Source organism: Paramormyrops kingsleyae, chromosome 7, assembly GCF_048594095.1.
Source record: "Paramormyrops kingsleyae isolate MSU_618 chromosome 7, PKINGS_0.4, whole genome shotgun sequence".
Taxonomy (NCBI): domain Eukaryota; kingdom Metazoa; phylum Chordata; class Actinopteri; order Osteoglossiformes; family Mormyridae; genus Paramormyrops; species Paramormyrops kingsleyae.
In genome coordinates, this window is record NC_132803.1 from 13,470,192 (window position 1) to 13,483,986 (window position 13,795).

A 13,795-nucleotide genomic window follows, 5' to 3' on the forward strand; every position below is an offset into this window, starting at 1 on the left:
TGGATGTTTGACATGCGCAGTACAACCCAGGCAGTAGGACTTTAAAACCTTGGGGATGTATTGCGGTTGCGTACTTCAGAAGGATAATAATATGGTTAGACGCGTTGTCACGCGATTTGAAAGCAAACAGTATGTCAGTTGAAGGGAAGACATTATTGCCAGCAAAGGGCTACAATTAAGCGTGACGGTGTCATGCGAATGCAAGATTGTTTCGTCGGAGGAAGATGTCGGCGTGAAATGTTTTGCAGTAGCACTGTCCCTCTCAACCACCCGCGCCCCCAAGTTTTCTAGAGCTAAAAGTCTTCCTAAAATTTGCGATTCGTTGTTCTTTCAGGCAGAATTGATGAGCGTTTCAGAAAAGTTAAGCCCTGCAAACTCTTATAATACACACAATTGCCGTTTCGTGTTTTTCAAAAGTCACAATGCATGAATGAAATTTCAGTGTTTGGTGACACTGATAGTGATTTATGCGATGGACCGTGTTTACCGCGTTCGTCCTCCTGAACAATAGGTGGCGACAGTGCACCGCATTCGGAACATTCACTCCATCGGAGAAGAGTGGACAGTGTAGTTTGTCCCTCGTCGCGACTCGTTTAATACTTTACGTGGCAGTTGTGGCCAAGCTGTACGTTCTTACTGCCTGCTTGTAACACAGAGAACCGTAAACTCCACTTTTGTACAGCGGTGTCGTTTAGGGTTTTGTTTCCCTTACGCTTTCGCCCCATAGCTCCCTTTTTGTACTCTACGCGCTAACGCGCAACGGAAATAAGGGTGGTCGAGCTGCCATCCGCTCCAGAGACGACGATGTTCACCCTGGCGGAGTCCCTCGTCCTTGTGGGCTTTCTGTCCGCCACGGCCTCTGGCTACTTCGTCAGTATAGACGCTCATGCGGAGGAGTGCTTCTTCGAACGGGTCAATTCGGGAACCAAAATGGGCTTGATGTTTGAAGTTGCAGAGGGGGGCTTCCTGGACATCGATGTGGAGGTGAGGCCCGGAAGACTAGATCTAAGGCCTCGCATTGGCGCTAAATTATTTCTCTAAAACCTAGTCGGCAGTACGAGGACACTCTGGTTATGAAGGTTCATTAAGTATTATATACGTTAAAATGAACTGAGTGCTTCTGCACACCTGTCGTATTATGGTAGACGTATTACTTGCCACTGTTCTGGGACAGCTGTTCCAAGGCTTTTGCAGTTGGTGATTGCTACTCAACATGGAATTTCGTCTCCTTTTTTCGCATCTTCGCAATAACCGCCGGTATTCTAATGCTATTAACCTGATGCTCGTGTGGTGGTCTGCTGCTGACTTGAATATATGGAAAATGAGGTGGAGTCTAATTTTGTGAAATAAAGTAGTGCCACACCATCACCATGATTGGCGGACAACGCAAATACCCATACGCCGCCCGGTTCCAGGCCAGTACCTGTAGACCTGTTGAATGTGACATCCGAACGGAATGTGTGTGGCCGGTCTAAGGACTTCTGGATGTATATATCTTAGGAGTACCCGACAATATGAGGTGCCTTAAAAGCGTCTGGACTCGTTTGTTGTCTGTCTAGCCTTGTTTTGCTCACCTGATCTTGATAGTCGTCCTGTAATCTTGTCATCCTGCCTTCATACAGGATCACATACATTCCCATTTCTAGGTCTGCACTAGAGTCAACTCTCTCTTGACATGGCCCCATACATTTTCAAACTATGGTTGGGTTTCAACTCATTAAATGAGCAGCAGTTAGTTGAAGTTATATTAGCTGTCATTTCTTGAATCTTATGTATTTTCTGTCATTCATTATAAAGATATAATGAATCATGCAAGGCTTATTTTATGGTGCCTTTTGTATGGAGGTGCTCCTCTGTTTGGAGCTGAATGCAGGGGATTTTTTGGGCTAAAATTCCCAGTGCAGGGTTTAATATAGGTCTTGTGCAGCATGCATCCCTGCAGAAAACTGCCCTAGAATTCAGAAGACAGGCTTCTTAAATTGATGTGAGCTGTTGGCATGAATGTAAATGAGCCATTTATTTATAATGGGTTAATGTTTCCATCGTCTGAAATTTCAGATTACAGGGCCTGATAGCAAACAGATTTATAAAGGAGACCGGGAGTCGAGTGGCAAGTACTCTGTGGCAGCCCACATGGATGGCACATACAAGTTCTGCTTCAGCAATAAGATGTCCACCATGACTCCCAAGATCGTCATGTTCACCATTGATATTGGAGAGGCCCCCAAGGGTCAGGACATGGAGACAGAAGGTCAGTGGGTGGAGTCGGAGTCTTGGGGAGACGGGGTTACAGAGTCACAGGTCAGACCATGTGATTTGCCCTTTTAATCTGTCTGTAAGCATCACATGCTATTTGTTTTCAGATAGTGTGCTGGCAAGTTGAGATTTTTGTATTTCCAGGTTTTTGGTCTTTATGCTTGTTGTGTTTATGTGTGCATCCTGTCAAGCCAATTTCTGAACCCAGTGCCAGTGTTTTCTCCTTTAATCCCTCCATCCTTTCATTCTGTTCAAATTCACTCCTTTCAGGCGATGGTGAAAGCTGGGATGGTATGTTCTAGACAGCATGAAGCACTGGTTGGGTGTATATATGTGTTCGCGGGCGTGCCCCTGGTCTACTGTGCAGAATGCACTCGCCTCCACTTTGAGTTAAAAAATAAAAAACATTTTGCTGTGAATTCAAGAAAATTAGTGTAACATTTTAAGTCACAGTGCTCAGTTGTGATGCTATACTAATGAGATATGGATGTATGAATCTTGATCGTTTGGAACTCGGTGCGCCCTATTCTGACTGCTTGTTTGTGGGTGTAATGTAAGTAAATGGTGGCGCCTTGCTTTGTTGCAAACTGCTGTTTTGCCCCATTGTCTTTTCTGCTCGACGAGTTTTTGGCTAATCCTTCACTGCAGAGCTGTTACCGACACCTGTGAGATTTGTATGCACTTGTATGAATGTGCTTTTTGACATAATACTGGTGCATGTTAAAGTGTTGGGTCTTATGTAGAATTTTGCCATGAACATAAATATTGTTGCTCTCATCTTTGCTTCAAGCCATTTTGTGTCGCTCGTTTCAAACTATTTCGCAGGATTTGTCATTTATCTGCAATTAAATGGGGAGTTGAGGTTAACAGACTTTGGGACATAACTGCACACAGCTCATTTTTGCTCAGTGCTGGGGGATGAATGGTCTTCAGTCCTCACTGGGATCTCCCTTCTCCTCTGTGTCACCAGCACACCAGAACAAGCTGGAGGAGATGATCAATGAGCTGGCAGTTGCCATGACGGCGGTCAAACACGAACAGGAGTACATGGAGGTCCGGGAGCGAATACACAGAGCAAGTAAGTACTGGGAAGCTGTCCGGCGTAGGATGTGTTTTCCGGATTAAAGGCACTAACTGTCCTGTGAGGTTGATAACGTCTGTTTTTGTTGTTGATGTTTGACACTCTGCTTCTCCTTCCCTCCAGTCAATGACAACACCAACAGCAGGGTGGTTCTGTGGTCGTTCTTCGAGGCGCTTGTCCTTGTTGCCATGACGCTCGGACAGATATACTACCTTAAGCGGTTCTTCGAAGTGCGGAGAGTGGTGTAGGATAGGCCCTGTGCGGTCCACCATTTGAAGTACCAAAAGTCTGCTCACACTGTCGGCTTCAGCATTGGATTGGATGTCAGGAGACCAGGTCTACATAAATGTGCCCCCCCACCCCCCTAGTTATGATCTTCATTATAGCTTTTCCCCACTATCCTGTCCCAGATATGGGATTGGAAGATGAATGGATTGATTATAGCTTTTTTTTTAAATTTTTTTTTTAATTTTACTGTTGTAGTATGGTGTTTTGTTTTGGATTCCACACGCACACTTCTGGGAGTTGTCAACTCTGAAGTTTTCAGAGCTGTGATCTATAGAATATAAAGGATGATTGTAATCACTTTGATTTTATTCTGGGATTTTATTTTCTGCAGTAACCAGTGTGAAATGGGCAGTTTCGCTTTAGTTCATGTTATTAAGCATCATGTGTAAACTATGTCGCAGTTACACTGGAGCCTCCCGGGGATGACAGTCAGCATACGTTCAGCTGGGGGGGGCAGATTCAGGCTTGTATATCTTGGTGAACTCAACTTCCTAACTGTTACTGTCTTAGTATAAAAGCCAGAACTTGTCCAAGTGTCAGATGTTTTCTACCCTGTCCATTTTAAACACAGGAGCCGTACAGCAGCAAAGGTGAAGCAAATGAAGATGTGATGTATTTCTTCCGTATGAACTGTTTAAATGGATATTAAGTTAATATGGATGTTTCTGGTAGCTGTCTGTCCAGCAAATGGCTTTAGGATTTATCCCTCCCACAACATTTCCAAGGCACACATTGCATTGTTTATGTACGTGAAACAGGAGATTTAAATTTGATGTTGAGGTTACAGTAAGTTAAGGGAGTGAATTATGGTAGTGACTGGTGTAAAATACTTACTTGTACCTTTTTTTTTTTTTTTTGGATCATTCAGCAAATCAGAGATACAATTTTGTATATTTAATTTCTTTTTTGGAACAGATATTTGCGGTCAATGGCCTTTCTTTCTTTGGTTTACAAATTTCAGTAGGCTGTGGATGGGATTGTGGCTCCTATGAGGATTGCAGTGCAAAACGTCATCATGATTGAACTGTGGCAGAGTTCAGATGCTGATGGGTGTTGAATATGATCCAGGTTTAATAAATAAAAACACACCATTCTTAAAGTTTTGTCTTTTTATTGATTGTGTGAAGCATAGTTCAATTATGTGCAGTTCATATTGTAGATTAATGAAAAATTAAAACGTTAACAAGCGTACATTAGTTGTAATTTGGAAAGAAACAAACGTTGCACAAGGGGGTAAAACTTTTTCAAAACGGGATTAAAATGTTAGATTGGCTCTTGAAAAAATTTGTTCTGTATTTGGAAAACACACACCCCTCCTCTCGCCCGTCCCACGTTTCCACTCGGACGACAATTCTGGGTGTACCGGAAGTCTTGAACACGTGTATGTATTTGTAGAGTCGCTCCTGTTTCACGTACGTCCAGAAAGCAATGGAGACTGTAACGGAGGGAAAATGGGATGGTTTACCGGTGAAACTGAATGACGGCATTTTGCAGACTCTGGCGGAGCTGAACTTCACACATATGACTCCTGTTCAGGTATCACTAGGCAAACCGATACGTATTGACCGCTGATACAACGCATGGCCCAGCTTATTCAGCACTCTGTTTGAGTCTTATAAATTAAAGTATACATAATGTGTCTTTCAGTCTGCGTGCATCCCCCTGTTTATGAATAATAAAGATGTGGCGGCCGAAGCGGTAAGTTATAAATGACTTTTCTGTAGCTTATTCTACGTAAGTAGCTTACGTCGTGTGATTGTTTATAGTTACACACTTGTCTTAATATTGAATACAGGTGACTGGCAGCGGAAAGACGCTGGCTTTTGTTATTCCCGTACTAGAGATCCTTTTGAAGCGCGAACAGAAGCTAAAGAAAATGCAGGTGCGTTACGGGCAAAGTAGCGTTTCTTTCTATGAGAAGCTTAAGCTGGGTTGCGTGTGGCTGAGAGCCATCGGAATGACCAGATGCTGCGATTCCAGGTGGGTGCGTTGATAGTCACTCCCACGCGAGAGCTGGCCATTCAGATCAGCGAGGTGGTGGGCGGGTTCCTCAGGCGCTTCCCTCAGTTCAGGTTGGTTACTTTGTCTACTTTTTTGTGCTTTTTAGTGGTTCTCGCACCTTAAACGATCCCTTTTATGACAGTCAAATACTTCTGATTGGAGGGAGCAACCCAGCTGAGGATGTGGAGAAGCTGAAGACCCATGGGTAACTATTTTGCTGTTCTTTTTCTGCACTATTATGGTTTCTTGCAAACCTTCAGCTTGTTTCTGTAGGTGGGCTAATTTTTAAAGGATTTCTTTGTGATTTACCTGAATTGTGGGTTGCCATACTTATGAGACTGTACATGACCTGTCCTTGACAACTGGCACATTAGTGGTACAATGGTAGAATTCTTGCTTGCCACATGGGAGCCCCTGGTCCATTTCCTGGCCAATGCACTTTCACTTCAGGGCAGTGTCTGGTTCAGCTGGTTAGGACTCAGTGGCTGGCTGACACTCCATTCTTGGTCGCTTTGGATTAAGGTGCCTGTTAAATATATAAATGTAAACCACAGGGCCAACATTGTTATCGGGACCCCAGGCCGGATAGAGGACATGTTCCGGAGGAAGGCAGATGGGCTGGATATGGTGAACAGTGTGAAGTCTCTAGAAGTCCTAGTCCTGGATGAGGCAGATCGACTGTTGGACATGGGGTTTGAAGCAAGGTGTCTGAAGCCCATTGGAATCTGTCTCTCTTTTTTGCATTATGTAATTTTAGAATTTTTTATCCCCTGTAGTCTTAAATTGCTTTTGGCAAATAACTCATTTGTATTATTGTGTATATTTTAATTATTCTTGGCAGGAACTAAAAAAACAGTATGCATGATGTACACCAGGACTTATGAAACATTGCACACTGATAACAAACTGAAACGGCTCTCCGTGTCTCCAGTCTGAACACCATCCTGGGATTCCTGCCCAAGCAGCGTCGCACAGGTCTGTTCTCGGCCACACAGACCCAGGAGCTGGAGAAGCTGGTCAGGGCCGGTCTGCGCAACCCAGTGCGGATCACCGTCAAGGAGAAAGGGGTGGCGGCCAGCAGCGTCCAGAAGACCCCAGCCCGGCTCTGCAACTACTATATGGTAAACCGCGATGTTATCCTCTGCCGTCGTTCGGGTGATAACTCTTCTTGGAATGGGGGTGAAATGGCATTTTGGAAGATGAAGGTCCCAGCGCCTAAACTGGACCCAGCAAAAACCCCCATAAGAACATCCAGCACACTCAAGAAACCAGTTATGGTACTGAGATAATCCAGAACCACCAGTGAAAATCTGTCACAGCACATTGAGGGAGAATCACCTTCCCCTCTACTGTTAGGTCAAAGGTCATTCTGTTTACGATGCCATTAATTTGTGGGTTTCAAGCTGGCTTCTCTCCCGGCATGTTGTGTCGCCGCATCACATTTCCTGCTCTCTGTTCTAGGTGTGCCGGGCAGAGGAGAAGTTTAACACCATGGTCGCCTTCCTCAGGCAGCACAAGCATGAGAAGCAGCTGGTGTTCTTCAGGCAGGTGCCCGCCGGCTCACCGACCCGGCGCTGATCCTGGCACGGTGCCGTTAACCACGTGCTTCCTGTCCCCGCAGCACCTGTGCCTGCGTGGAGTACTTCGGCAGGGCCCTGGAGCTGCTGGTCAAGAACGTTCCGGTCCACTGCATCCATGGCAAGATGAAGCACAAGCGCAACAAGATCTTCTCGGAGTTTCGAAAGTTGAAGAGGTGAGGATGTTCTGTTGGGTGAAAGAGTCAGAAGCTCTGCTCTTTATCCCAAATGCTACACATGGATTTTGCACTTCTGCTATGGACAGCCATGCATTTTCACAAGATATTTATAGAAATTTGAACTCCTCAATTTTTCTTCCGTTCCTTTCATTTCAGTCCTTGCAGAATGACCTTGATGCCAGTGTCTCCCTCAGTGCCATACTAACCTTCCAGTGTATTCATTTGGGAAATGTGTAGGTTGTCTGTGCTGTTTTCCAGTGGCATCCTCGTCTGCACGGACGTTATGGCACGTGGCATTGACATCCCAGAGGTCAACTGGGTGCTGCAGTATGACCCGCCCAGCAACGCTAGGTATTGGTCGTCGCATAACAGGCACCACCCACCCATGGGAGGAACACCCAATCGAAGCACAGCCTGTCGATGAGGGCCGGCCCTGACACGATTCCATTCTCCCTAGTGCCTTCGTTCACCGGTGCGGCCGCACAGCACGCATCGGCCACCAAGGCAGCGCCCTGGTTTTCCTCCTTCCCATGGAAGAGTCTTATGTCAACTTTCTGTCCATCAACCAGAAGGTGCCTATTTTGTCACATTTGCTTAAGTCATGTGCAGGGAAGTAGCACTGCCTTTGGAGCATGCAACCATTTCGGTTTGCAGAGCTACGTAGCAGCCCTGTGGGATTAATTTTGAACATGAAACTAGGGTAAGTCTAAGATGGCCTACTTTGCCGGTGAAGGCCTGTCGTGTTTTAACGAAGGAATGAAATGCGGGAGAAACAGCTTGGTAACTGAAGGGTCCTCCCCAAGACTAAAAGAAGTCTGACAGGCTAACTGTGTCCCCCCTGCCCTCCAGTGCCCTCTGCAGAAGATGTCTCCAGTGAAGGATGTAGTGGACGTGCTGCCCAAGCTGAAGGCTGCGGCCCTTAGCGACCGGGCCGTGTACGAGCGCGGCATGCGTGCCTTCGTCTCCCACATCCAGGCTTACGCCAAGCACGAGTGCAGCCTCATCTTCCGGGTCAAAGGTCAGCCTATGTCACAATGGGACACTGTATATGTTGCCATAATTATACATTCATGATGAAATTTATCATGTTCTAAAGGGATTCGCTGTGAAGTCTGTATGAGTGAGATACACATTGAAACGGGGCAGTGCTCTAACCTGTCATTCCCTGCCCTTTTCTGGGGTAGATCTGGACTTCGCTGCCCTTGCTCGGGGCTTCGCTCTGCTCCGGATGCCCCGGATGCCCGAGTTGAAAGGGAAGACATTCCCTAGCTTCGTGGAGGAGGCCGTGGACACTGACGCCATCCGCTACAAAGACAAGAATCGGGAGAAGCAGAGGCAGAAACAGCTGGCGGAGCAGAGGGACAGGGAGGCGACGAGACCTGCGCCCCCCAGGAAGAGCTTTGTGAGGAACAAGGCCTGGTCGAAGCAGAAGTCCAAGAAAGACCGAAAGAGAAAGATGGCAGCGAAAAGGAAACAGGATGAGGTACTCCTTTCTTCTCTATCCTCAGCCTTGCTTTCATGCACGGCCAAAGCGATGTGTATAAAACACAGGCGGCTGGGCATTCAGGGCACTGTGGCCTGTAATTAAACCTACTCGTTGAACTCGGGTACTGTTAGACCTTCATGTAGCTCAGGGTGTGGGTTTTTGGGATGGCCTCTCAATCAGCCAATAGTAGCGAGTCCCCTGGACTGGAGTGGAGAACCACTGTTTTATTATTGGCTGATTGAGAGGTCATCCCAAAAACCCGCACCGGCCCTCCATGGAACAGGTTCCCCACCCCGATCTAGCTCCTACACCTCGGCGTTACCTGTTGGCCCACGCCCGCCACCCAGCTAACACTGCTGTTTCGCCGCAGGACTCTGACGTCGATGAGGCGGACATGAACGAGTTGCTGAACGACACACGGCTACTGAAGCGGCTGAAGAAGGGGAAGATCAGCGAGGAGGACTTCGAGAAGCACCTGACTGCAGGAGCCGAGGAGGACGTGTGAAAGGGAGGCAGCGTGCCGGCGGTTAGCGGACCTGTGACACGGCGCCCTGTGCTGACGTCGGCCTCCTCGCTCCATTCAGGTCCTAAGGACCATTTGAACCAGACTGGTGGCTTCAGCAGGAGATCTCTGTTGAGCTATGAGACGTGCTACAACACCTTGTCACCAGTAGGTGGCAGTATCATATGAATTTGGCCGTTGTGGTCACAGGGTTTTCCTGCCATGTACCGTGGTGCGGGACACTGGGATGGAGTACTTCCGGGCTACATGCCGTTCATTTTCTTGGATCAGTGCAATTCTGTGTACTGAAGAGACTGATTAAATCTATCCTGAATTAAAGTTTTTACTACTTTTGGTTGACCTTGGATCTTAATTTCTACAGTGGTGTTGACTGTAGTTATTTGTGGTTGCTAGTTAACCATACACTGGATACTTGAATAGAGAGTATCCATAAGCTGGTTACCGTGGGTACAGGAGGGCTGGGACAGCACTGTAGAAGGGCCTCTTTCCTGTGGGGTCAAACTGAAGGGGGGAGGATGTCATGCGGTTTGGAAGATCCCTCTTTTTCAGGATCTTCTACCTTTTGTGAGAGTCCTTAGGATCCCTTACAGTCTCTGTCGATGTGTTTTTTTCCAAGCAGCAGCTGGATATATATTGCTATATACCCCTATTATTCAAATCACGGTCCTTGAGGTCTGAGCACTGCTGGTTTTCCAGCCTTCCTTCACCTGTGAGCCAGGTGTGAAGCCTCTGACCAATCAGAACCAGTAATTATTAAACTAACTACCCAGAAAACAAGGCCTGGATTTATATATATATAAAAAAGGAGTTGAAAATGTACCCAAAATAAACTACACCATTGTTATTATATGCTAATAGAATCTGTCTTTAGTGGGAAAGGCAAGTCATGTTCTGGTTAACAACTGAATTCTCAGGTAAAGATGATCAAATAAGATGATTTTGTTGTCGACAGACACAAAGCAGTGCTGGCAAATTACTTGCTTCTGCTCAGTATTGATTCTATGGAATTCTAAATATTTCCGTACAAGCAGAAGGTGAATGTCTTTCGGTGACCAGTTCTTGTTGGCTTTTCTCTTCCTCACTCGTTTTTGCCAAATTTCTCAAACTCCCCACACAGTCTATGAGTAAGTCCGACAGCAGGAACGGGAATGACTATGATCGCCTCGGAGAGCACATGCAGAGCTCATGCCAGAACAGCAACATGAACTTAACACTGATTTTTTGTTTAACATCTTCTAGATATTTCAGGGGCTGGTGTTCTCACTCTTCCTGTGTACAACCCCAGTTCCAAAAAAGTTGGGACGTTGTGCAAATTTTAAATAAAAACAGAATGCGATGACATGGAAATCTCATAAACCCATATTTTATTCACAATAGAACATAGAAAACATATCAAATGTTGAAAGAGACATTTTGCTATTTCATGAAAAATATTGGCTCAAATTGAATTTCATGACAGCAACACGTCTCAAAATAGTTGGGACGTGGCCAATAAGAGGCTGGAAAAGTTAGTGGTACAAAAAAGCAACAGCTAGAGGAACAATTTGCAGCTAATTGGGTCAATTAGCAACAGGTCAGTAACATGATTGGGTATGAAAAGAGCATCTTAGAGTTTCAGTGTCTCTCAGAAGTAAAGATGGACAGAGGATCACCAATCCCCCCAATACTGCATCGACAAATAGAGGTGCAAATTTCAGAAAAAAAGTTCCTCAGTGTAAAATTGCAAAGAGGTTGAATATATCATCATCTACAGTACATAATATAATCAAAGGATTCAAAGAATCTGGAGAAATCTCTGTGCGTAAGGGACAAGGTCGAAAAACCAAACTGGATGCCCATGATCTTCGCGCCCTTAGGCTGCCTCACAAATAGGCATGATTCTGCAATGGAAATCACTAAATGGCCTCAGGAATATTTCCAGAAAACATTGTCAGTGAACACAATTCGCCGTGTCATCTGCAAATGTCAGTTAAAACGCTATCATTCAAAGACGAAGCTGTATTTGAACATGATCCAGAATCACCGACGTCTTCTCTGGGCCAAAGCTCATTTAAAATGGACTGTGGCTAAGTGGAGAACTATTCTGTGGTCAGATGAATCTAAATTTGAAATTCTTTTTGGAAACCGTGGACACCGTGTCTTCCGGACTAAAGAGGAGAAGGACCACCCAGCGTGTTATCTGCGCTCAGTTCAAAAGCCAGCATCTCTGATGGTATGGGGGTGCATTAGTATATATGGGCAGCTTGCGTATCTGGAAAGGCACCATCAATGCTGAAAGGTATATCCAGGTTCTAGAGCAACAAATGCTCCCATCCAGATGGCATCTCTTTCAGGGAAGACCTTGCATTTTCCAACGTGACAATGCCAAACCACACACTGCATCAATTACAACATCATAGCTTAGTAGAAGAAGGGTCCGGGTGCTGAACTGGCCTGCCAGCGGTCCAGATCTTTCACCCATTGAGAACATTTGGCACATCATAAAAAGAAAAATATGACACAGAAAACCTAGGACAGTTGAGCGACTCGAATCCTGTATCAGGCAAGAATGGGACAACATTCCGCTCCCAAAACTCAAGCAACTGATCTCCTCTGTCTCCGGTGGCCTGTACTACGAAGCGGGGTAACTGGCTTATCGGGGTAACTTTGCGAGTAACTTGATGACGTGTGGTGTAACTTCGCGATTAACCCGTACTACGAAAGGTGGGTAGGTTTTAGTCGAGACATGTTGCTATGGCAATTTACCCTAAGTCTCAAAACTGCTCCGAGCAGTTTTTGTTCTTGTTTAAGTCGAGGTTTCTGCGTAAGCCAGCCCTATATGAGCACCGCCCCTCCCACTACAATTTCTCCGAAAACAATGCCGGCGTACCTGGATGATCCGTACCACATTGGCGCGCGAATCATGAGGGGCTCTCTCTGTTAATATGTATGAAATGGAGCAATGGCAAATAATATGCATTCAATGTATTCATTAATAACTGTTACAGAGAAAGTTATTCTGAAAACCCAAGGGGTGTGCATTGTTCCCTGTTGTCCACTGATCAAAGCACACTTCACTAGATGTGCCTGTCTTGTCTATAGTTTTAAAGTTATTAACCCATTCATGTATTGTCGACTGCACAGTACTGTATACGGATACAAAAATTAATTAAAATTTGCATGTAAAGCAATCTGGGAAACAAAGGGGTGTGCAACAGTCGCCATGAGCCCAAAATACTAAACCACCATATATCATTACAGCTGAAAGGACCAATATTATATTAGCGATTAACATGATTTGGCACAAATCACAAAATGTTTTGAAGCGGAAAAATAATCGGTGTGCATCGATGTCTGTGTACTGGACATCACAATTCTGTCATTAAAAACAGCCACCTTACTTAATTCCGTAAAGATATTAAAGCCAGAAAACTGAATATCGAATATATGAGGCTAACTTAACCGCGGTGACAGGTTCCAAGTCGTTTTCTCACTACACATATGCTTCTTTTTTTCGTTTTGTCCTGTTGTAAATCATTTAATTGTTTGTTAAACAGTGGCTCACCTTCTATTAAGTGTCATATTAACAGACACCTTTTATTATTAGCTGTAAAACATAGAAACACGCTATTAGTGGAGGCTAGACACAACAAATCTTTCATAATGAGTAGAAATATAAATACATAGCCCTACCACTTGACATGATGTTTCTATATTTCATCTTGACTTGCTGCGACGAACGCTTTCCACTACTATTGCATTTGAAATCGGATCAGTTATTGTTAACATTAGGTTTCATTATGAGTAACATATAGTAATGGAACTTCAGGGAGCATTATATTACTTAGCAGCATATAATAGGTGACTTCTGAATTGTGTCGCATCTGTTAGCCTCTGTATTTATTAACAGTATTTCAATTCTTTTCAGAAAACACTACATTGTATAATACTCGGCCGTGGGATATTTTAGACCACGTTTTATGACCGTGAAAATGTACGTATGCATTTTCTTCGTCGTCAATACGTTGCCAACAAGCCTGCCTGCTTTTGTTACCTGCAGTGGTATTGGACTTTCTTTAAAGGGTTGATTTAAACTCCTCATAACGCTGCATAATTAGCATGCAGTCTTCCTCCGTGAAACATATGGAGATCGCGCTATGAGTCAAACGGTGCCTTGCGTTGCCGAACGTGCTCCATATATGTGAACGCGCACATACTCCAATGCAGTTAACACCGATTTAACAAATCAACTTCTTAACTGGCGTCGTAGTACTGATTAGCCCAGATGGAGTCAACATGATTTTGTTAACCTCGCGTTCGCAAATTACCTCGGGGTTAAGTCTGATTTGGTTAAACCCCCTTCGTAGTACAGGCCACCGATGTTTACATACTGTTGTTAAAAGAAGAGGTGATGTCACACAGTGG

General features: G+C 45.0%; 2 protein-coding genes across 3 annotated transcripts; both read left to right on the top strand.

Annotated features, from left to right (window-relative positions):
* The first annotated feature begins 38 nt into the window (after positions 1-38).
* tmed2 (transmembrane p24 trafficking protein 2) lies at positions 39-4,724 on the top strand. Of its 2 annotated transcripts, XM_023808322.2 has the most exons (5): positions 39-984; positions 2,059-2,251; positions 2,527-2,547; positions 3,227-3,334; positions 3,461-4,724. In XM_023808322.2, the coding sequence occupies exons 1-5, from the start codon at positions 805-807 to the stop codon at positions 3,583-3,585; spliced, it is 627 nt and encodes a 208-aa protein (XP_023664090.1). In that variant the 5' UTR covers positions 39-804; the 3' UTR covers positions 3,586-4,724. The 2 variants fall into 2 exon arrangements, with proteins under 2 accessions (XP_023664090.1, XP_023664091.1); XM_023808323.2 differs by lacking the exon at positions 2,527-2,547 and having other exon boundaries at positions 42-984.
* A 121-nt stretch (positions 4,725-4,845) lies between these two features.
* On the top strand, positions 4,846-9,730 carry ddx55 (DEAD (Asp-Glu-Ala-Asp) box polypeptide 55). The gene is made up of 14 exons (XM_023808321.1): positions 4,846-5,161; positions 5,273-5,323; positions 5,421-5,507; positions 5,606-5,697; positions 5,769-5,831; positions 6,181-6,330; positions 6,558-6,747; positions 7,088-7,170; positions 7,248-7,379; positions 7,641-7,733; positions 7,840-7,954; positions 8,232-8,400; positions 8,567-8,865; positions 9,239-9,730. Exons 1-14 carry the CDS (start codon positions 5,054-5,056, stop codon positions 9,371-9,373), a joined length of 1,767 nt encoding a protein of 588 aa, XP_023664089.1. The 5' UTR covers positions 4,846-5,053; the 3' UTR covers positions 9,374-9,730.
* The last annotated feature ends 4,065 nt before the right edge of the window (positions 9,731-13,795 follow it).

Bases quoted from the DNA above. Each gene is read 5' to 3' on its own strand.
- ddx55 (XM_023808321.1), top strand. From the start codon at position 5,054: ATGGAGACTGTAACGGAGGGAAAATGGGATGGTTTACCGGTGAAACTG. The intron at 6,748-7,087 runs GTAAACCGCGAT...TCTCTGTTCTAG, and splicing joins GGCTCTGCAACTACTATATG to GTGTGCCGGGCAGAGGAGAA. The intron at 7,380-7,640 runs GTGAGGATGTTC...GCTGTTTTCCAG, and splicing joins GAGTTTCGAAAGTTGAAGAG to TGGCATCCTCGTCTGCACGG.
- tmed2 (XM_023808322.2), top strand. From the start codon at position 805: ATGTTCACCCTGGCGGAGTCCCTCGTCCTTGTGGGCTTTCTGTCCGCC. The intron at 985-2,058 runs GTGAGGCCCGGA...CTGAAATTTCAG, and splicing joins TCCTGGACATCGATGTGGAG to ATTACAGGGCCTGATAGCAA. The intron at 3,335-3,460 runs GTAAGTACTGGG...CCTTCCCTCCAG, and splicing joins GGAGCGAATACACAGAGCAA to TCAATGACAACACCAACAGC.